This window comes from Pristis pectinata, chromosome 15 (genome assembly GCF_009764475.1).
Source record: "Pristis pectinata isolate sPriPec2 chromosome 15, sPriPec2.1.pri, whole genome shotgun sequence".
NCBI classification, from domain to species: domain Eukaryota; kingdom Metazoa; phylum Chordata; class Chondrichthyes; order Rhinopristiformes; family Pristidae; genus Pristis; species Pristis pectinata.
In genome coordinates, this window is record NC_067419.1 from 37,750,452 (window position 1) to 37,772,251 (window position 21,800).

At 36.6% G+C, this 21,800-nt stretch overlaps 1 protein-coding gene across 1 annotated transcript; it reads right to left on the bottom strand.

The window, feature by feature from the left end:
- Positions 1-1,843: 1,843 nt before the first annotated feature.
- Positions 1,844-19,736, bottom strand: LOC127578208 (sodium-coupled neutral amino acid symporter 2-like). Its single transcript, XM_052029936.1, has 16 exons — positions 19,401-19,736; positions 18,299-18,537; positions 17,971-18,052; positions 17,756-17,871; positions 15,214-15,287; positions 15,022-15,114; positions 14,818-14,899; positions 11,565-11,647; positions 10,863-10,921; positions 9,541-9,741; positions 9,186-9,265; positions 8,555-8,655; positions 7,531-7,655; positions 6,080-6,224; positions 5,878-5,975; positions 1,844-5,377 (listed from the first exon to the last, which is right to left on the bottom strand). The coding sequence occupies exons 2-16, from the start codon at positions 18,400-18,402 to the stop codon at positions 5,276-5,278; spliced, it is 1,545 nt and encodes a 514-aa protein (XP_051885896.1). The 5' UTR covers positions 18,403-18,537; positions 19,401-19,736; the 3' UTR covers positions 1,844-5,275.
- Between the last annotated feature and the right edge of the window lie 2,064 nt (positions 19,737-21,800).

Below are 21,800 nucleotides of genomic sequence, written 5' to 3' on the forward strand. Positions count from 1 at the left end.
GTGGAAACCAATGGCCCGGCTAGTATTTATTGTTCTTCCATAATTGTCCCTACCACACCAGCCCTGTCTTGCTAGACCATGTCATAAGGCAGTTAAAAGGCTGTGACATTGATGAGACAGGAGTAACATGTTGGCCATACTATGTAAGGAGGGTTTTCCTACTCTGAAGGGCATTTGTGAACCAGATCATTATCAAGTGACAATTTGGAAGTTTCATGGCTTCTTAACTCCAAATTTATTTAATCACTTGAATTTATGCTCCCCAGCTACCATGGTGGGATTTGAACTCAAAAAGTCAAACAGCACAGAAACAGGCCCTTCAGCCCAAAAATGCCCATGCCACCCATTGTACCTGCCTACACTAATCCCATTTATCTACATGCCTCATTCTCATAGTCCAGTTCTGATGGTCTCTGACCTGAGACGTTAATTGGTTTCTCTTTCCACAGATGCTGTTTGATTGGCTGAGATCTTCCAGTATTTTCTGTATTTGTGTCAATAGGCTAGAAGTTTGATTGCTTGTCGAATTACTGAGCCACAATGCTATTTATTGTACTGGGTCAATGTTTGGACATTATTCAGAGCACTGAGTTCCAAACCGGGGCTGATAGTTTTACACCATGTTCTGTCTGCACCACGTATTTGTTAGATATTGAACATGCCTGTATTTTAAAACCCTTACTTATGTGACTTCCAGGAGCAGTGGCAGGCGGTAACAGGTGGAGTACAGCAGGAATCAGAGTTTGGGCATCAGCTATTGACAATAATTTGGATGAAGGAACCAAATGTAACATTTCAAAGTTTTCCATAGATGCTAAACTGGGTGGGAATGTAAATTGTGAGAGGCAATTTGGATTGAGTTGGCAAAAACATAGCATGTGCAGTCTAATGTGGATAAATGTGAAGTAGGTAAAACAGAAAGGTGGTATATTATTTAAGTGGTGACAGGTTAGAAAGTGTTGATGTACAAAGAAACATGGGTCTCCTTGTACACCAGCCACTGAAAGCAAACATGCAGATACAGCACATGGTTATGAAGGCAGATGGTACATTGGCCTTCGCAGCAAAAGGATTTGAATACAAGACCAAGGATATTTTGCCACAATTATGTTGGGTTTAGGTAAGACCACATTTGGAGTATTGTGTGCAGTTTTGTCCTCCTTCACTAAAAATACATATATAACCACAGAGGGAGTGCTGTGAAGGTTCACAAACTTATTCCTGGGATGAGAGGTTAACTGGGTTTTTATTCACGAGAGCTTAGAATATCAAGAGGGAATTTAATTGAACAATGTAAAATGTGGGGAGGATGTTTCCCTTGGCTGAGGGATGTAGAATAGGGAGTCACAGGGCAAGGGATTTACTACCGAGATTAGGAGACATGCCTTCACTCGGAGTATCTGAACCATGGAACTCTCTACCACAGAAGGCAGTAGAGGCCAAGTTATTTAGTATTTTTAGGAAAGAGACAGATAGATTTTTAGATGCAAAAGACAGTAAGAGGTATGGGAGAAAGTGGGAATATTGTACTGGGACAGATGATCAGTTGTGGCTTAAAGGGCTGAAAGTTCTATTTTGCTCCTGTTTTGTTTTGTTTGTATGTTTCCAGTGAAATTTAGCTCACAAGCATAACTTAATGATTTGTGTCATATTTGTCTTTTTAATGTGCTAGATCTGCCTTTGAACATTTTGAGAAATGCAAGTGCTACTTTGTACAAGCCATCGCGGGCAATGCTCTTACACCCCTTGGTATCTTGTATATAAGATATTTCAAAGAGTAAGTGAGGTCACTAAACCAGAGCAGACTGGAATTTGTAGCAATATCTAAACACATCGATGGAAGAACTGTTTTAAGAGTATAACTTTATTTACAATATGTACAATACAATGAATGTTTCATTGAAACAAGAGTGTAGCATTGCTAATAATGCACTCTCTTTGCTAACAACCAAAATCTCTCCATCCAACTTGTCAGCCTTTCACAGTTAACGGTATAGAAATATACATACATGATAACTTTTACATAATGTCAGGGAAAGCCTTTTTAATAGTATCAGAAAATACATGAAACATGAAGGCATTCTACCCACATTAATTAAAAGGATATGCTAAAGGCTGCAGTCATGCTTTATAAGCTTCCTGTACTGCATGCTTTCACTGGTACAAATATTTAGAGTGAATTATACAAGTAGTATCAATGCACAAGCTTTTTTTAAAGCTCTGGTGATTGTTTTTGAAACATGAACTTCAGTTGTAAGTCACAGTTTATCATAATTCTTTGTAAAAATGTTACGAAAAAGCGAATTAAAAATTATAATTGTTTTGCAATTTTACAACCAGCAATGATTCAAGCTTTCTCTAGTAGTGAACTCTTAAAATATTATTGATTTTTAATAATTAACAAAATTTGCATCAAATTAGATATGGTTTCAAGGTTGAACAACTGAGGTTCTGTTTGACAGCAACAACCAGTAATCCAGAACTGATGAATGTTCAGTCACTCAGTACAAATAATTATATTGTGCCAGTTCATTTACTGGTTTGGCAATGCCACACTGTTTTAGCACTTGATATTGTGTTACACAAGTTATATTGGACAAAGTAAACACAAAGCACTGAAACAGAGTTCTTACTACCAGTAGTCAGTGGAAATTCTTCAAACAGCCATTGTTGCAGCTTTTAACTCTGACTTTGAAGAAAGTCCAGCAATTGTCTCAGAAGGACTTAAAGGAACAATAATACCTCTTAAATATTGACAATGTATTTACAATTAATCCAAGATTATGTACATTTATTTACATCATAAATATGTTAAATTATACTGATTTCCTCCAGGTTATAAATATTCCATGACAAAGAGCAAATTAAAACAAAACATTTTGCAGCAGGTTGAACTGTCGTAGGAAGCACAATATATAAGTTTTCTTTCAAGTAACCAAGTGGGAACAGCAGAAAATAACACTTTAATTCCAGGAGGCAGAACATCAGTAAAATTTGGTAGGTAAATACTGAATGCACACTACTTTTAAAGCAATGTCATATTTTCCTTTCAGATCTCCTTTTCTCAATTCTGTTATTGTCATATTCCACTACTTGTTGTCACTTAGATAACTGACAACAGCATTGAAAACTACAGCAATTCTCTGTAGTGGCAACAGATGGCAAAGGGACACAAAGGAAGTAGTTTAGTTGGTTTTTTTAGTGTTAGTTCTAAGTACCATATTGTTCATTACAATCACACAAATTCAGCTCCCAACAACTGCTGCTTGGCTTCAGACATGTGATACAGAAGGGACAATGTAATGGTGTTTTGTTTTCTGCTCATGAATCATCATGAGTGCACTTTGTGAAGAGTTCAATGCAGCCACTACAAAGTGTACTATTGATGTTTACTAGCAGAAAAGAAAATGGCTCTGCAAAAACAAAATAGACACTGCTCTCCTGTTTACACTGCACATTCACAGATTAGGCTTCAAGAAGTGGAACAGCTGGCAGATGTGAACAAATGCCATAACTGTAATCAACACATGGTACAAAACATCCCAAAAATTGTAAAATCTACTTCAATCGGCTCATTATCTATGAAATGGTTTCCGATGCAATATTCTCAATTATTATACATCACTAAAAACAGCATTATTATACAAGAAAACCCAGTTTCAAAGAAATGCTTTAAACATGCTAAATTCTTTGACAAGACGCAGTTGCAAGTTTAGTGTGAAGTTTCCTAAATCTCCAAATACCTGTGATCAGCCAATTACGCTATGTTACAATAAGAGAGAGATACAGCATGGAAGCAGGCCCTTTGACCCACTGACTCTGTGCTGACCATTAACCACCCATTTACACTAATCCAATATTAATCCCATTTTCATTTTCCTCCCTGATTCTACCTCTCACCAACACATTAGTGACAATTTACAATGACTAACTAACCCACCAACCTGCATGTCCTTGGGATGTGGGAGACAACTGGAGCGCTTGGAGTAAATCCACATGGTCACAGGGAGAATGTGCAAACTCCACACAGACAGCACCCGGGGTCAGGATTGAAGCTGAGTCTCTGGTACTGTGAGCTAGTGCCTCTACTTGTGTAACCGCCCTGTCCTCCAATCATTTTACACCTTCCCTTGACAACAATCGGAGACATTCTCAGCAAACAGGTAATAACCCTTAAAGCTGCGGAGCTGGTGAAGATGCTTTTTTTTGTCACCCTTTGTTCCCCTTGTGCCAGAGGTACTTTACAATTAGACTAGTGTCAAATCCACACTGAAATCTGCCCAATATCACCTTTTCTTTCAACAGTTTTGGAATAAGGTATATCAGGGCTGAATCTCATCCTTCATTCATCCAACACTCCAGATAAAAGGAGACCAAACCTGTAGTTGACTGGTTCCACTGTTCTAGGGATGTGAAGGACAACTGCAAATCTCAACTGATGCTTTTACTGAGACACACAAACTCCAGCCAAGAACTGACCTCTGTTCTGCATGATTTCTTTATCCCACTGGATGTCATTTTCTTTATCCAAAGTCCTTTTATCCAGAATATATTGAATATTTTCAAAATTTCAAAGTTAAGGCAAAATAAATAATATGGAATAGAATCATACAGCTCAGAAAAGGGCCCTTTTGGCCTACCTCATCCATGCTGACTCTGATGCTTACCTACACTATTCTTTTGTAAGGTAAACTGGGCTACTTTAGAGTAGAAACGTTCCACCCTGTCTCATCTGACAATGTGTTATCTTTATCAACATTATATTTTGAACAGGATTTTACACAACTCTCAACTAAAAATTCAGATTGCTCTCTTGAAATTAAATAATCAAGTCTGTATCCACAACAGAGTTCTGTTTAAAAAAAAGGTCAAAAAATACTGAATATTGACATGCTATTTGTTAAATCTATTAATATACAGTAAAATATATGGCCACACCCTAGGAATTTAGATTCAGTATCTACAAGAGTCAATTTTCTAAGGGTTTATAACATTTTGTTCCACCACATAAGTGGCCTTATAAATACATACTGTACACCCATTAGTCCATTCTCTAGGAATGGTATTATTACTGCACGGACCAACATTACTCAATAATCGATTACAATATAAATAGTTTAATCTTTTGGACAACTATTCCTAACTTCTAGGAAGACAGCAAACATGAATGCCTTTCCAAGTTCTTAGAAATTTGAAGCCGGGGAAAATAAATAGTGTTCTTCAGAAGAATGGTCATTTCTGTTCAGCTGAGTATGTGGTTTACTTCAGTAGCAGTTTAGTGGCCATCATTCGTTGATGCATTGTGGGTCCAGTCGAGAACGATAAGCGTCATGCTTCCAAACATAACAAAGATGCCGCTGATCAGGAAAATTAATGCCTGGGAGAGAAAAGAAAACTAGTTAATATGGTATTTCCTTTCACATGATTTATATCGGTGTGTTCTGTAAAATATCCTTCTCCAATTCAGAACCATTTAAAAAGGGAAGGACATTAAATCACTTTAAGTGCGGTTGGATGAAACCGTGTGTGCTTGTGAAGTTGGCTGAAGAGGTTTAATCTTGGCAGGGGAGTACAAACAGCCTCCCACTATGCAGCCTGTCTTATTTACTTTTTCAATGAAGTGTTGTTATTTCCAGTATCTTTCAGTATATTATTAGAGAAGCTATAAAATCCAACTGGACTCTTTGTACATAGAAAATATGAGGATACATCATGCACCAAAATAATCACTACATGATTATATATTAAGTTGATAAAACAAAACAAAAATTTAAGCTTTGGGGAATTTACATGTCTCTAAGTATGAGCTGAAATGATAGAAGTCTGTCCTTATCAACATTTTATTTATTGCACTTTAAAATTAGGTTATCAACATACCCCAATTTTCTGCATTGATTTCATTGGCTCTTTCTTTACAAGTCTGAGGTAAAATGCAGAAGGCAGGATAAAGATTAACATAGCAGCGGCGGAGGAACCTAAAAGAAATACGGAAAGAAAGATTAATTTCCATTAAGTACCATCCATTTGCTTAACACGTGCGGGCATTACAGAAAGCATTTTATTTTATGCACACACTCACCTATGAACCCAAAGATATCTCGGATGGTAGGAACAAAGATGACCAGGCAGTTAATGCAGCCCAGAATCACAAAAGTAATTATAATGTGACGTATCCAGTTAAATTCTTTGCTGGGGAAAAGCAGCTGCTGAACAGAGGTACGAATCTATGGGAAAAAGGTAACATTATTTCACATTGTTCATCCAATACCACATTTACTAAAGCATTAACAAATGGAGATAGTAAATTTTATGCCATGAAGAAGTGATGGATAGATAAAACTAGCTATCCAAGATACTTCCCTAAAGTAATAGTAGCTCAAAGGAAGGCTAACTTGACAGACTTAAATTAATCACTCTTGACATTACACCACACCATCACATTTATTTTTAAGGCTCATTCAGGTCACAAAGACAGATAGCCTTAAAAATAAAAGCATCACAATGATGCAATAAGTGTTTTTCTTCTCAATTTGGGACATAACAAGGTTTGTCTTTCATCTAAGCCATGTTATCAGACCTGACCTGTAAGTGACCAGATGGAAGATTTCTATGAATCGCGCTAAGTCTGCAAGCAGGTGCAGCAAGTGGTTAAGAAGGGAAATGGCACTTTGGTCTTTATTTTAAGAGGGTTGGAGATAGGAGTATTGTTAAAATTATAGAGGGTGTTGGTGAGACCACACTAAGAATATCCTACACGGTTTTGTTACTCTTATTTAGGAAAGGATACAGTAGCGTTGGAGGCAGTCCAAAAAAGATTCACCAGCCTAAGTCCTGGAATAAGAGGGCTGTCTGATCATGATAGGGTAAAGAAGTGCATCTGTATACTTTGGATGCAACTCTTTGAACAATAATTTTGTATTTCTATTAATGATATTTTCCTTTCATTTCTGTGGATGATGGAAATTTGGGAGCAAAGCAGAGAGTTCATTGAGTGTGATTACCCAAGGGAACCAAAATAAATATTTCCTGCAATAGAGATCCATACTTATAAAATAAAAGGATGTAAGTTTTTAACCAGGCTTCAATTCAGACAAGGGGTGGAAATGTATACCACAATCTAATACAGATAAAGCTTTATTAACCTATATCTACATTAGATTGTGGAATAATTTTGACTGACAATCAAACAGGTTCATACATTTTTGATTTACTTAAATGATATGTGATTCATTGTATTTAGAACAATCTATTGAACTAAAGCAGGAACTAACATCATGCATAACTACACTATGAGAAATACTTATTAAGTAAACAATCAGGGATAAAGTAGTGATAGAAATTTGTCCTTGGTTGTATGTGCACCACACATTTTATGCTTTGCTTCTGAAATTTGATTCCATGGGTTTCCACAAAACCATATTTGGGAAGCAGAGAGCAATGCACACAAGCTACAAAATCACACATTTAGCATGTGTAACCGAAGGCATATTTCTACTCTGACATTGATTTCTTGGTATTGAGTATACTTACTGGAAAAAGAACAACTGGAACTGTCAGCGTAACAGCTATAAGTACTGCCAGACGAACAATAAGGAGGATAATATCAAATCGGTACACTTTTGAGTATGTGTGAAGTAACTCTGGCTCAACTTCCCCTGTAGAAAAGGAAAAGATCATGAGTTTTCATTTAAAATCCGATTTACTTTCTTTTTAAATCTATAATGAAAGAAATACCTTGGTCTAAAATCCTAAAAAAAAATCGAGTCATTTTGTTATATTAAATTGGAGTAATTAGCAGACATTCAGAAAAATGCCTCATCAAGGGTTAATGAACTGAATTAATGAATATTAATGAACTGAATTAATGAATAATAATGAATAACTGAGTTAATGAATATTAACTCTATTTCTTTCTCCATAGATGCGGCCTGACCTGCTGAGTATTCCCAGCACTTTGTTTTTACTTCATAATTCAAGCATTTGCAGTCTTTTTTCCATTTCAATTGGTGATAATTCCCCAGTTCATCAAAATACTGCAACCATCTTTCACATCTACCTTGGAAACCAGATGTGTTTTAGCTTTAAGGTCTCAAAAAAAAAAAATCGACAGACAGCTTACAATGCAGCACTCTCTTGATACCATAATAGCATCAGTATGTGCTCCAACCTCTTGACCCATAGCTTTCTGATTCAGAGGCAAAAGTACTTCCAACTGAGTCATGGCACATATCTAAAGTATTAATGATAAATTTTGAAACCACAACAAATATCATTATTGAATGTTATGTTTCAGACTTTTAGATTACCCAAATCTTGTGAAAATTCAATTCTTCTGAAGTTGTATACTGATTCTTCTCAAATAAAACAAATAGTTTTCAAGATGGCACAGCTGGAATTAGGAGGTTATGGATTTAAGCACTATCCTTACATGAGAATGGCTATTTAACTCCAATGATGCTCTCATGCCTAGGGAACTGTAAATGAGGAGCAGACACTGGTTCAACAAAATAAAGGGTAAGGGGATGAAAGGCAAACAATGTCAAGTGAAACTTACCAAGGAAGGTCAGGTAACCAAAAAGAGCAGCCAACAGGTACATAATAAATATAAAAAAGAATGAAACATTGGAAACTCTCTGCATTTTCTTGCGCGATCGGCTAAAAGAGAAAGAAAATATTGTTTTGATTAGTTCATTCCAGTGCACAACACAAAAAAGACAGAAATTAATAAATTCACCATAATCAATTTCAACAACTTATTAGCAAGTTTCTGCTTCAAGATATGACACTGAATATTTTATCTAGGAAATCAACAGGAGCATCACATTTCTAGTGAATTTTACTGGTGATTTTGATGAGTAATAGCATGCTGGGGAACAGAATGTTTTTTTTCCAATCTTGGAACCTAGTGTTAGCATCAGATAGCGCAAGGTTTGGTGCAAACAGAGAGAAAAGTACATTCTCATCTGCCCCAGTGACATGCTTCAATACTAACTGCTGAAAAGTCTCTTTTGAACATATTCTGTTCTCATTAGCTGTAAGTAACTATTTTACCTGCAGACAACTACAGTCTATGAACTGGATCAGAACTGCCTCCAACTTATGTAATGGAGCATTCATCTGCTGAATCAGAAAAAGTCTCTAATCCCTGACATGCTACGTGCAATATAATAAAAATGGGTTCTTACTCTTTGAGTTCTTCATAGATGGGAAGTACAGCTGGATGACACACAAATGCAAATGTCAGAATTGGTACGGCATAAACGGTCTGAAATACAAAGGAAAATGGAAAGATCAATATCAACAATTTACACTTATGGACTATATTTATCATAGCAGAACTATTCAAAGGCAGGAACATTGTTAATTATCAGAATAAAAATCAGGCATTGGCGATTTTCGCTTTACCTCTTGCCAGTAAAATCATTGTACTGCAAGGTATCATGATTAACAGTGTCACAAATATGTAATGAATCTCATAAAAAAAACTATGATCCTTTGTGTCGATGTTAAAGCACATTTTTACAATTGAATCATTCTTACCTGTGAATTGAAGACAAAGTACTGTGGTTTACAGATGTTTTCATCTGTTACATTGTGCACTAAACTGGGCTCTGATACGCTGGCAACTGCTTCATATGCAGACGTTGCAGTCATCATTATGGTCAAATTCAGTGTTGCATTCCCTAGCTCCTGGTCCAGAAGTGGCAATGGACAAGGGATCTGAGAGTGCTTAATAATTACCTGCAAGTATTTGTAAAGTGAGAATTAAGACAGAGAAAAATAAAAATGGATAACCACAGCTGAGAAACTTCAAGGAAATGTGTTTATTGTTAACAGTAAACACATTTCCTTGAAGTCAAAAAATACATTATAAACCATTTTAATTCTCCTGCCCTTCACAACCTCAAGTGTCAGTGATGGTCTATTTAATGTGACCTATGCCAGAAAGGTTACAAGTTCAATGTATCTCGTGTCTAATGGACCTCAAAAATGGACCAGAGGGCTACAACAACTGACATTGACATTACTTGGAGAAAAGAAAATAGCTACCAAAATCATTTAAATGTTGGAATTCTTATGAGAACAATGCACATTTCTGTCAGAAAATAGCCACAAGAGGCTCATTCTCAAGGTTAACCTGGGACCTATCAGCCCTTTGTTGTCACTGGATCTAGGTCCTGGAGCTCTATCCAACACATCCTGGGAGTACCCTCAACAGGAGCTCTGCAGCTGATAGAGATGCTGGCTCACCACCAAATTTTCAAGGGCAATTAGGGATGGACACTAAATGGGCAAACATCTACCTCCCACCATGGGGAAAAAATGTTATGTTGTTTGCCAGCAATGCCCTTTACTCAAAATGAATTTAAAAAGCTGTAGTTAACTGTGAATGGTAACATTCGCATGAAACCATATCCAATGTTACTCGCTGGTTTAGCATTGCTACCTAACATTAACATTCAGAACATGAAATTTCCACATCTGCTGTATGAGTTATCTCAGCTAACAAAGCCCAGGGATACATCAAAGTATAGTATGCCAATATGACTGGTTCTGCCATAGTCAATCAGCCTCTTGGCAGTCACTGGATTAAAATAGAAAAACACTAGTGGGCTGGAGAATCAACGGTGCACTTAGGGGAGATGGGATCTTGAGTTTTTGAGAAAGGGAATAACCTCTGCAATGTGACCACTCATGGGTTAACACCTACCTCCCACTTCATTAAAAGAAAGCTAAGTTGTAGGACAATGAGGATAAAATCAAAGCCAGTAACAGACTTTGAAAAAGTAATTGTGGCATTCAATACTTTTATACTTTTTCTGTAGTTCTTTCTAACAACACAAGTCCAATTTCATACTTACAACTATTAGGAAGAAAAGCATACAGAGAAGAGACAGCCCGCTGGTATAGCCTAAGTAACCTGAAAAATAAGAGAAGAAATTTGTAGGTGTCAATAACAATCTTCAATTACTTTTGCATTAATTATTTGACAGTAAAATTGGAAGTTTATTCTTCCTAGAGGTATTTTCAATTTAGTTATACATTGCAAGAAAGGAAATATGGTCTTAATATATCTACATTCACATAGTCCCTACAACGTTGAACAGATAGAGACAGGTCTGAAAAAACTAATTGACTAGTAACATCAATCCTTAACTTTAACTGTGCAATTCTGTAGCCCCAAGTTGTGTGATATTCAATGACAGCCTTGTATCAAGTTCAAATTTAAATAGCGGGCAGTATGGTGAGGGGGTGGGAAGATCTGGATGTACATGATATAGATTCTGCTGTTCACTTTCCTGATGATGAATCATCTTAGGCAACCCTATTCTTAATAACTAGGTGCTGTATAATCACAACACATTGAATAAAGAGAAAAAATAGGGATTTTGGTTTTTCAAAGTTTAATTTTGCTGTGAAAATTAAACTTTGACATTTCTAGGCAAATTACTTTCACAAAACCAAACTTCCTACTTCAAAACTGAATAGGTGATGCCTATAAGAAGTATTGGATTTTTAAAGTATATTCTTATTGTCATCTGCTTTTAGTGTAAATAGCTTACCTAAATTCTTCAGCAGGGATAAAGGAAGAATTATGAAAAAAGACACCAAAAGGACCAAGTAGTCACCATTCAGATACCATTGTCTGAAAAAGAAAACAAATGCCATTAGTCTTATTTTGAACATTAGAACTGAGACTTCTTAATTTTATTATTGAACATCTTGCTTACAAACATGGTAGAGTCTTACACCTGTAAGATAAATTGAGAATTGTTAATTGCTTAGAGGCTGAAGTTGATTTTGCAATTTAAATTTCATGTTAGTGCCCAGCTATTCAGCTGTGATTAGGTTTCTTTAAATTCCAAGAAAGGAAAAGTGTTGGAGCATGGAACCAGTTAGAACCAGATTGTTGGTTTACCCCAAACAAAATTACACACAACATGGAACTAGATAAAACCCGTTCAAAACATTCATTAGCCACATGACACCTGAGACCAACTGGAACAAGCTGGGAAAACAAGTTGTAACCAATCCTGATGGAGTTGAAAGACTCCACCATCTTTTCTCAATCCTAAAATAAATACATCTCACCGCTCCTATTTACCTCAACAGTTGCATCTTATTATTAAAACATACGGTCTGAATATATTTAAATATTTGTACAAAGGTAGCTACAAAGCTGCATTAAAACAAGAAACAGGTTTTATTTGGCTTGATTCTAATCAATGCCTGTCACATATATCTGCCGTAAAGATTGTTTCATTGATTCAAGTTTATAGGTCCGTTACCAGTGGCACACTCCTTAATGGCAAAGGGCACTCATCATTGGTGACATTGCCATCTAACCATAAATAAAGGTCACAAGAGATCCATAGGTTTGCTTGAGGCCTTCCTTGATCTGTTGTCAGTGCAGCAATTATTTTATACACCTAAATTATACAATTAAAGAATTTCACTGTGCTGCATGTTATTTTGAACCAGGTATAGATTATTAATTACTGGTATTGTTTATGCATGTATATTTCTATACTAATCCTTCCACTAAAATTACTTAAAAGTGGTCTTTTTTGTATTCTGAGTTTAATTTCTAATTTCTAATTTTTGCTTCTGGGTGATATGACAATGCATGTTCTCAAACTACAGAACTTTATACAGAGATACAATATTTTTAATCTATTGAGGCAAGTTTTATTTTTCAAAAACTATCAAGTGCAAACTATCATCTTATTTGATCTGAGATATAATTTATATTCATGTGTGCTTGTTTGTCATGTTTTGTGTCAACTGACTAGTTCATCATTGTAGCAGGGTACATCAAATAACTCAGAAGTAAAATGTATTTACAGAACTTAGTCATCTCTGTAAATGGAGTGAAGGGAATTGGAGTTGGGGAGGTGAACAGATTTTGTCATGTTGTGAATAAAATGAAAAAGTAAACTATTTAATAAAATTTTTCAATGTCACTCTTTACTGTTTGACAGCTTTTTTGTAAAACAATTATAAGTATTTATTGAAAACTAAACGTAGCTTTCATTTCTATTCTTAGCTTTTCTTTTCTAAAGTAATTAGATGATGCCACATAGAAAAAACTTTGGAAACAAGAGTATGCTGTGTAATGTGGCTTTCCCAGTCATTGCTGTACTTCTGCATTATGTAACCCTATATTGCTTAAATTGTTTGCAAGTTTCTCTTTGCTGTTTGCGTTGTAGAATGACTTCCAGGTTGATGGCACAATGTACTGGATTTTACAATCAGTGAGGTAAACTAATGGTACCAATTGATTATTACTTTTGTTCTTACTTCCTCTGGATATTTGCATTGCAGCTTATGGTGATTAGAAAACTATTTCAGTGCGGGAGGCTCAAAATGGCATCTGGAACTTGTGTGAACAGGCTAAGCACCTGTTTATCTCCTGTACCAATCAGATTGAAGAACTGTTGCCAAGTAACACTGAGTCTGAACCAGGAACACTAACGTAAATATTTAAATAAATGACACATCATTCAAATGACTCAAAATAAAGGGAATGAAAGATGAGATTAAGAGATATAACTGCAGGAAAAGTTTAAAAAATACGTTCCTTTTAATCTCCAAGAATAATTCAAATCTGAAGGAAAATGTCTCCATACAGATTGGAGTAAATTTTCCTTACCAGTAAGATTGAATTAAAGTAATACAACTTGGTGTAACTATAAAAAGGTACGTGTTCTGAAATGGACAAGTCCTAACTTTTTCAGGAATCAACTGGGTATATTTCATGAAAGTATACCAATTTTATACCACCATGTATTACCATGCAGAGGCTCTGGATCAGATACTGTAGTGGTTCAGTTTCTGGAGTAGCAGAGCAACTGGTCTCCTGAAGTTGCTGGCCAATTACACTTTAATAATGCATATCACTGTTAGTCCTGCTGTTACTTTTACCTGAAGTTCACATGGCCATCCTACACCTCTTTGATTCCTTTTCCATTTACCTACATTAGGGGTAATTTGGACAATTAATCTACCAGGATTTATTTGGGATGTGGGAGGAAATCATAAATGACCTTATTGGGAACATTCTAATGAAAGCTTTACACCTTAAGTGTAAGCATGTCTGTTCAATCTGCAAAAGCTGTCCACTATACAGGATGATTCCAGCATTCTGTTTTGTATATGCCAACTGTACAAAGACACACTGTTTACTCCCACTTCCTGCAGCAAGATCAAAACAATGTGTGTGGCATTGCACATGCAAACTATAATAGAGAAATGAACATGCCATGCCCTCCAACTACTCTATTTAAAATATGTTTTGGCTGACTAATAACTTTCATGGAAACTAACCATTGGGTGATAAATTCAAAGATGGGTGCACATCACAGCCGAATAGTGTGGCTAGAAACACACAAACTAAAATTAGCCTTTCACAAAGCATGGGCTCCGTAAGATATGAAATGGGACTTTGATACAAAAAAATAGAAAATGCTGGAAAAACTCCACATTAGAATGGATTAAAGTACTTAGAATAGTGATAGCCAACAGAATATAAGTCATCAAATATTTATTATCTTTAGTCAAATGTAGCATTCTACTGACACAAGTAATTGTTACAAAGCTGCCTTCTGCAATGGACTTTGAACATCCCTAAATACTGTCACTTTGTGTACTAATCCATGCCTGTGTGTTTTTCTGTCATTTAACGCAATGCTTTTAACTGCAGTGGTGATTATCAATACTAAAGGGATTACGAAAAAAGATGAATGTTTCTGGAAATGTTTTGAAATCCCTGGCACACGTTTTAGCATATTATACCTAAAATATAAGTCAACATACCCAGTCTTTTCCTCAAGTCCCAGGAAAGCTTGAATAACAATTGGTAGCTCATATTTCACTATGTAAAGGTAGCTTGATGTAGCTGTAGTAAGAGAAAAGGTAAAGAAAAAACTGATAAGAAAAATAAATAACTTAGACCCTCTACACCTTGATGCTTTATTCTTCTAAGTGAAATACTACTTTATGGAGGTACTGGTACCTTACCTCCAAAATTCTGCATTGTGATTGAAAATGATGCTGCCAATTTACCAGGCAACCCAAATGCTCTCAGTCCAAGTTGTTCGTACACCAGTGACCCTGGAACAAAAGAAAAGTTTAATAAACACGAATATGAAAATGGTTAATTCCAATTCGTAGATTAAAATATGCACTTAAGCAAATAAGCTTGTTCATTACCTCCTTCTTTTGCAGTCTTCAATAAGAGATGTATAGAATACAGTGAAAAGATTGATACAGCACTCAAAAGGATCCTGGAAAAATGTAAAGTGGTAACATTGCTGTTACTTGATGCTTTACAATGAATTATACATTTTTTTCAATAATGTTTTAGAATATAATTTACATTAAAATCAAAGCACCTGACCATTAACAAATAAGTCTTTGGTTGTCAGAGAATCAAGTTATTGTAAACTGCCATCATTTTGTTTTAAAAACAAATTGGTTGGCTAGTTAAAAACTTAAAAATTCCATATTAATTTAAAATGTTAACTGTTTAGCTTTGGGTAGAAAACAAGTTTTGTAAGCTAGCTTTTCTTTAAATAATCGAAATGTCATTGAGAATGGAATAGCTTTTGTAGCAGAATCCACTATATATGAAATATTAGACTTCCAGCCTCAGCAGTTTTTTTTCCATTTGAAATTGTCGGTTGTGCCTAAAATGCTGAAGTGATCTCTTTGTTTGACTTCCATCATTTCACCATGAGGTTAACTATTTGGGTGCAGTGCTGAGTTTCCACACATCAAAAGATACTTCCTTCACAATCTTTTCCTGGTTTCTGTTGTTTTAAACAATGCAAGATCAATCCCTCAGAGCAGCTTCTAACCTAAATCAACTAATGCTGCACATTCACAATAAGTATCTATTTTAGTAATTACACTGTACTGTAATCTCATTGCATTTCCATCCAATGTTACACACACTTTTTATTCTTTCCTGATGGTATGGCAACTATGTACATCATACCAAGATTAATCACATTGCTTACTCAGATGCTTTGTAGGAATAAAATTTCAGTAAGTGATCATTATAGCAACTACTCATTATATTATCAAGTCACTGCAGGAACACACAAAAATCCTATCTACCTCCTTCATTGATGACTTACTCCATTTTAAATCTACGTTAACCTTTTCTGTTGCGACCCTGATTGCATTTCAGGTTAAGCAGTAGAACTGTACAACATTGCATTATAAGAAGGCTATTAAATGTAAAGAAAACCCTAGATTTACAAGGTAATAACATTAATAAGAACATGTAAATAAATGTCTCTTTTTGTTTTACTTTTATTCCCATATTGCAAGAACAGCCCTTTACATCTCCTTGAACTCATTCTAAGCAAATGTTGCAATATACCAGCACACTGAGACAGCAGCATCACTTACAGTTTCTAAACTTTCATTTTGCTTTATTGAGGACAGATGCACATCACTGTCACAAAAATGTAGTTCTTTTCACTGATGACTCACTGCATTGTATTAATCAACACCCTTGTTGCTATGTGGGCATGACTAGATCTATGGGAGAAACAATCCTTTTCATTCAGTTAGTCACAAGATTATTTGCCTTAATCTGGAAGTTTAAGAGTGCCCTTATTTTTTTTGATTCATCAAAGAAACACAACCTTTCTTAAATAAGCAGCTGCCCAGGGCCAAATATTTTAAATGCCTCTTCGTTGTAAATTGGTTATATGGAAATCATTCTAAATAGTCTCCCTTGTTAACAAGCAGTATATGAAACACATTTATGGCTTAGAAAGACATCATGTAAATCACACAAGGCCTGCACATTTTCATTTGCTGGCTGTTCTGTGTCACATGATAAACACATTTTTACAATATAATCTGCTGCATGAAGATTAAGATCTGCAGCATGATAATCATATCATATTCCACATATCTATACTCCTTAGGCTTGAAAACTGAATCCAACTGGTTGCCACTAAATCCTTTGTTTGTAAACATCCCTTTAGCACCCTCCCTTTCTATGAAAGCATTACAAGGCCTCTCTCAGCCCGTACTGCACTATTACTCAAGGTCATCTTCACCAGTGACTGAGAGTACAGAAGGAAACCATTCGCTGGCCCATAAATATTTATCTCAAACAATCTAATCTGAACTGTTCCATGCTCCTTCAGCCTATTTTTCGCAACAGATGTAGATGATCCCTCACTCATTATGTTAGTGAGTCTGTTCTGTTAAGGTGCCAGTTCAGGATAAATTAAAAGACTGAAGCTATCTAAGACCCAGAGAGGTTAAAGTAAAAGAATGATGAAAATGCCTTGTCTTTCTCATGTACTAAGATAAAGCCTGCAGTTTTCACATTCAATTGCAGCCCCGTACTGAATTGTTACTTCACTGTCTGCAGATACTAATGGTGTGGAAGCTTTTATCAGCTGTTTTATACCAAGCTACCAATGATTAATTCCACCCCAAGATATACTCAATCCCACATTTGCAGTTGCTAGTGTATTTATCTGCGATGATTTCAAATGTCAATTCGCATGTGTATATTGAAAGTGCACAATTTTTTTAAAATTACAGTTTAAAAACCTGCTCTGACTCCTCCCCCTTTGTCACGTGATTAAACAGTAGGTAAGGCATACAGCAAAGGACCGCATTAGGTTCTGCTGCAGTCAGTGCTGCACTGCAGTGTCAGCAGGTTAGGAACTGCATCCTACAAAGCACATGCTCTTTGTTTTGCCATCTTTTAAACACTTACACAAAAAGTACGATTCCAGTGTTAGCCATGGCATATGCCAGTCCAAGAATCCCACTGCCCATAATAGCATTGCTGAGGTTAAATGCAGAAATTCCAAATGAGGTATTTCCCGTCCTCTGGAGAAAGAAAATAATAAACATATTAAGAGAGTCACAGCTGCTGGAGCAGATTTCTAAATGGAGACACAAAACAGAATAAGAGTATAGAGTACTTACATATTCTTCTTCAAATTTCTTTTTCCCATAGTATAAATTTGGCAGAAAATTCTGACTTTCTGCATCATTATCGGCATATTGACTGCAAAAGTAAAATAAAATTGCGGATTATACAAAGCTGAATTGCTGGTATACTCTTTTATACTAAATGCAAATCATTAATTTTTAATGGTTCGGATCACGAGTTGAGAGATTTGAATTATTCATTAAACCATGTGATGCACTATAATGCAGTAAGAATGGTACAAAACAGCTTTCTATTAATTAGAGCATGTTATTCAATTAAACTAATATTTCTCATCATCAGAAATTAGCAGATATTCCTTACCTATTGATGGGTATCTTTTTACTGGGAGGATAGTCATTACTGTTGGTGCTGCTGGTGTCATCATCAGGAGTGATGTTAAATCTGTTCATCTCCGTTATCGTCATGGTCAGACGATTTTAGTGAAACACTTCTAATTTTGTGTTTGGTTGTTTTTTTGTTGTAGCCGGCCGGCAGTGTGTACGTTCCGCCTGCCTCCTGCCAGTGATGTGCCTTTTCCCCGAGCTTTATCCGGGTGGTCCCTAAGGAAATAGTGAAATGTCAATAACCATGCAACTGGCAGAATATCCTCCTTAATTGTCTCTCCTCACGTGACCTGCCGTGGGTATCGGCTACCCACTGATTTCGAATGGAAAAATACTGTCGTCTCTGTCAACGCACGACAGTACCATCACCAGATACAGCAAAAACCTTGAATGCATTCAAACCAGAGTAGCCCGCATTAAACATTAATAAAAGGACATTCTTATTTTATATATGTGTTAGAACTATTGCCCAAATCTGATAATTCCATTTTCATTTGTCCCAAACGTTTATCTTTCCAGTCACAACCTGTATATGTGTTATATAAATTAAAATCTTATACTATTCTTCACATTGCTCTTAATTTCTGACGAGAGGGGGGATAGCTATACACTGCGACCAAAACAGTATCGCTTCTGCTATGCCCTGTTAATCCCGCCAGGGAAAGGGCGACATTTGAATGAGTCATGAGACGACAACACGAATCGAATGCAATTTTTCTACATGCCCGATTAAAGCTCCAATTTACTTAAAACAACGGATGTACAGACTGAAGTAAAATCGGATTATTTGTTCATTCATCTTAAATACGAAATGGAATTATTATCTCAAACAAAAGCAGTCTGATCATTGATGGGAAATTCTAATATTTGGATAATGCACAGGCGTCATTGAGACAGTTGCATCATCTTCCTTGTGCTGGCGATCACAATACATGTTCGTTGGGAATTCACCACGAATAAAATATTATCTAAATTAAATATCCATATTAAATGTCGATAATACACCAAATCATTTCTACGATAATAAAATGAGAGGAAAAAACGCGTTACATAGACAGTGGCTTCAATATATCGCTCACCTCTTCCCAGACGATAATCTCCCGACGTGGTTTATTTTTGATCTTCAATCACAATTCAGTCCGACGTTTAAAATAACAGATCGTTATTTACATCCAAAAAGGTCGAGTAGAAAAGAAGGCAGAATTCAGCAGAGGTCGATATATTTCAAGAGGCTTGTTTTGAGAAGATTAACTCTAAAGTAGCCTCCTTTGAATACTCGTCCAACTGAAATATATATATTTATATATATATATATGCTTGTACAGATATATTTTTATTAAACTGAGATTATATCCCAATAATTCACAGAACGATAACTCGACCTATCCCACTCCTCTGTGTATGCCGTCTCGATTTGAAATGTGTTTCCACTGATATATGAGTAGTTCATGTTGCATCAGAAAGGGGAGGGAGGAAGGGGGAGGCGCTTTCTTTTCGCCATCGTTAGAGCGGGAACTGCCACCGCCCACCCACTGTAAATCGAGCACGTCTAATTTCAATGTTTGTAAATAAATCCATCCATATATATTTTGTATATAAAATGTGATACGTATAGGTTGCGACTAGAAAGGTAAACGTTGGGACTTTGTATGTGTAAATATCAAATTTAGGTAATAGTTCCATCTCACTTCTTTAATAAGAATACCCTTATGTTAATTTCTGATGCAAGCGGCGTTTCAGAGTTCAGCACGAAAGGGTTACAACTGAATGCAAGCTCTGCTTTAGTTATTGAAAAGGCAGTTCTTTGAGAGTGGATTTAGTTTTTTTGTTATTTCTATATATCCTTCCAGAGATTTGAAAAAAATATACGAAAATTTACATTAAATCCCCACCGGACCGAACCAAACGACAGGAACAAGGTAGATTGAATCATCAAGGTTGATCCGGATATGAGCAAATCTTTCATTGGAACGGGTGACGCAAATTATAATATATACAACGGTGCGGAGTCGTGTACATCTGGTCAAGTGTAAAAGTCTTTAAATATACCAGAGATGAAAAAAGGTTTTCTTTTTTTAAAAAAACACGCCGAACTAGCAAAGCAAGGCGTTCAACTGCCTGACATTTATAATAATTGTAACCGAGTGAGGGGTCGCACAACTCGTACTGCTCGTACATCGATAATGCAAATGATTTTCCAGCGTAACATTGTAACTAGGCAGCAATAACACAACAGAAATATTCCTATCAAAGGCACCACGATTAGTTTTGCTGCGAGGAATTTGAATTAGGGTTATTTTTGTTTTGCCTGGGAGAAATGGGATCTAACCTTAAAGTTTTTGTTTAATCTGCTATTAGGAATATGAACTCTTGCATTATAAGTCATACACTCAAAACAAAAATGCCAAAATGATTCCCTTGGAACATCTAATACGTAATCATGACACACAAGCCTCTTCACTCCTTGTCCTGGCTCTTCCCGTAACTGGGAACTGTGCCAAACCCCGCCGGAGGGTGTGAACGTTTATGTGTGTGTGTGTGTGTGTGTGTGTGTGATCTTACGCACCTGATACTGTGTCAGAGACCTGAGTAAGAGTGTTAAACCAAAGACACTTCAGACGTTGGAACCGAGGGGGGATAAAGAACAATGCTGGAAGAACTCAGCGGGTCGAGCAGCATCTGTGGAGATAAAACGTGCAAGGTGACGTTTCAGGTAGAAGGGTGGGACAGAGGATGGTAGTGGTACAACCCAATGCTATGGATATGCGTTTAAGGTATCCCACGCCCCTAGTATTCTCCACACACACACACTTGTCCACCTAGTTTTCTTTTCCTTTTGTTCATACCTCCCCTCCCCTCCTCCACCTGGTTCCATCTGTACATCATCCCCTTCCTATCTGGTTCCACCTATCACCTACCAGATTCTGTCCCACCTGGTTCCATCTGTACATCATCCCCTCCCCATCTGGTTCCACCTATCACCTGTCAGCCTCTGCCCCCTCTTCACCCCCCCCCCCCTTAATACTGCTACATACTGGCAATCTTTCCTGTTTCTTCCCAGTCTCAGCTGGAAACATCAATGTACAACTATTGCCTCCACAGATGCTGCTTTACCCACTGAGTTCTTTCAACATTCTGTTTTTGTATGTACCAGAATGAACTCATCAGGGAAATGTTGGGAGGGAGTGAAATCAAACAAAATTCATTAGTGCAACTGTTAGCATGACATTATTACAACACCAGTGATTGGGGTTCGATTCCCGCCGCTGTCTGTAAGGAGTTTGTACATTCTCCCTGTGTCTGCATGGGTTTCCTCTGTGTGCTCTGGTTTCCTCCCACATTCCAAAGACGTACGGGTTAGTAGGTTAACATGGGTTTAAATGGGTGGCGTAGGCTCGTTGGGCCGGAAGGGCCTGTTACCGTGTTGTAAATAAATTCTTAGAAGTTTTAAACCCATTGAATCATGTGGACCTGCCATA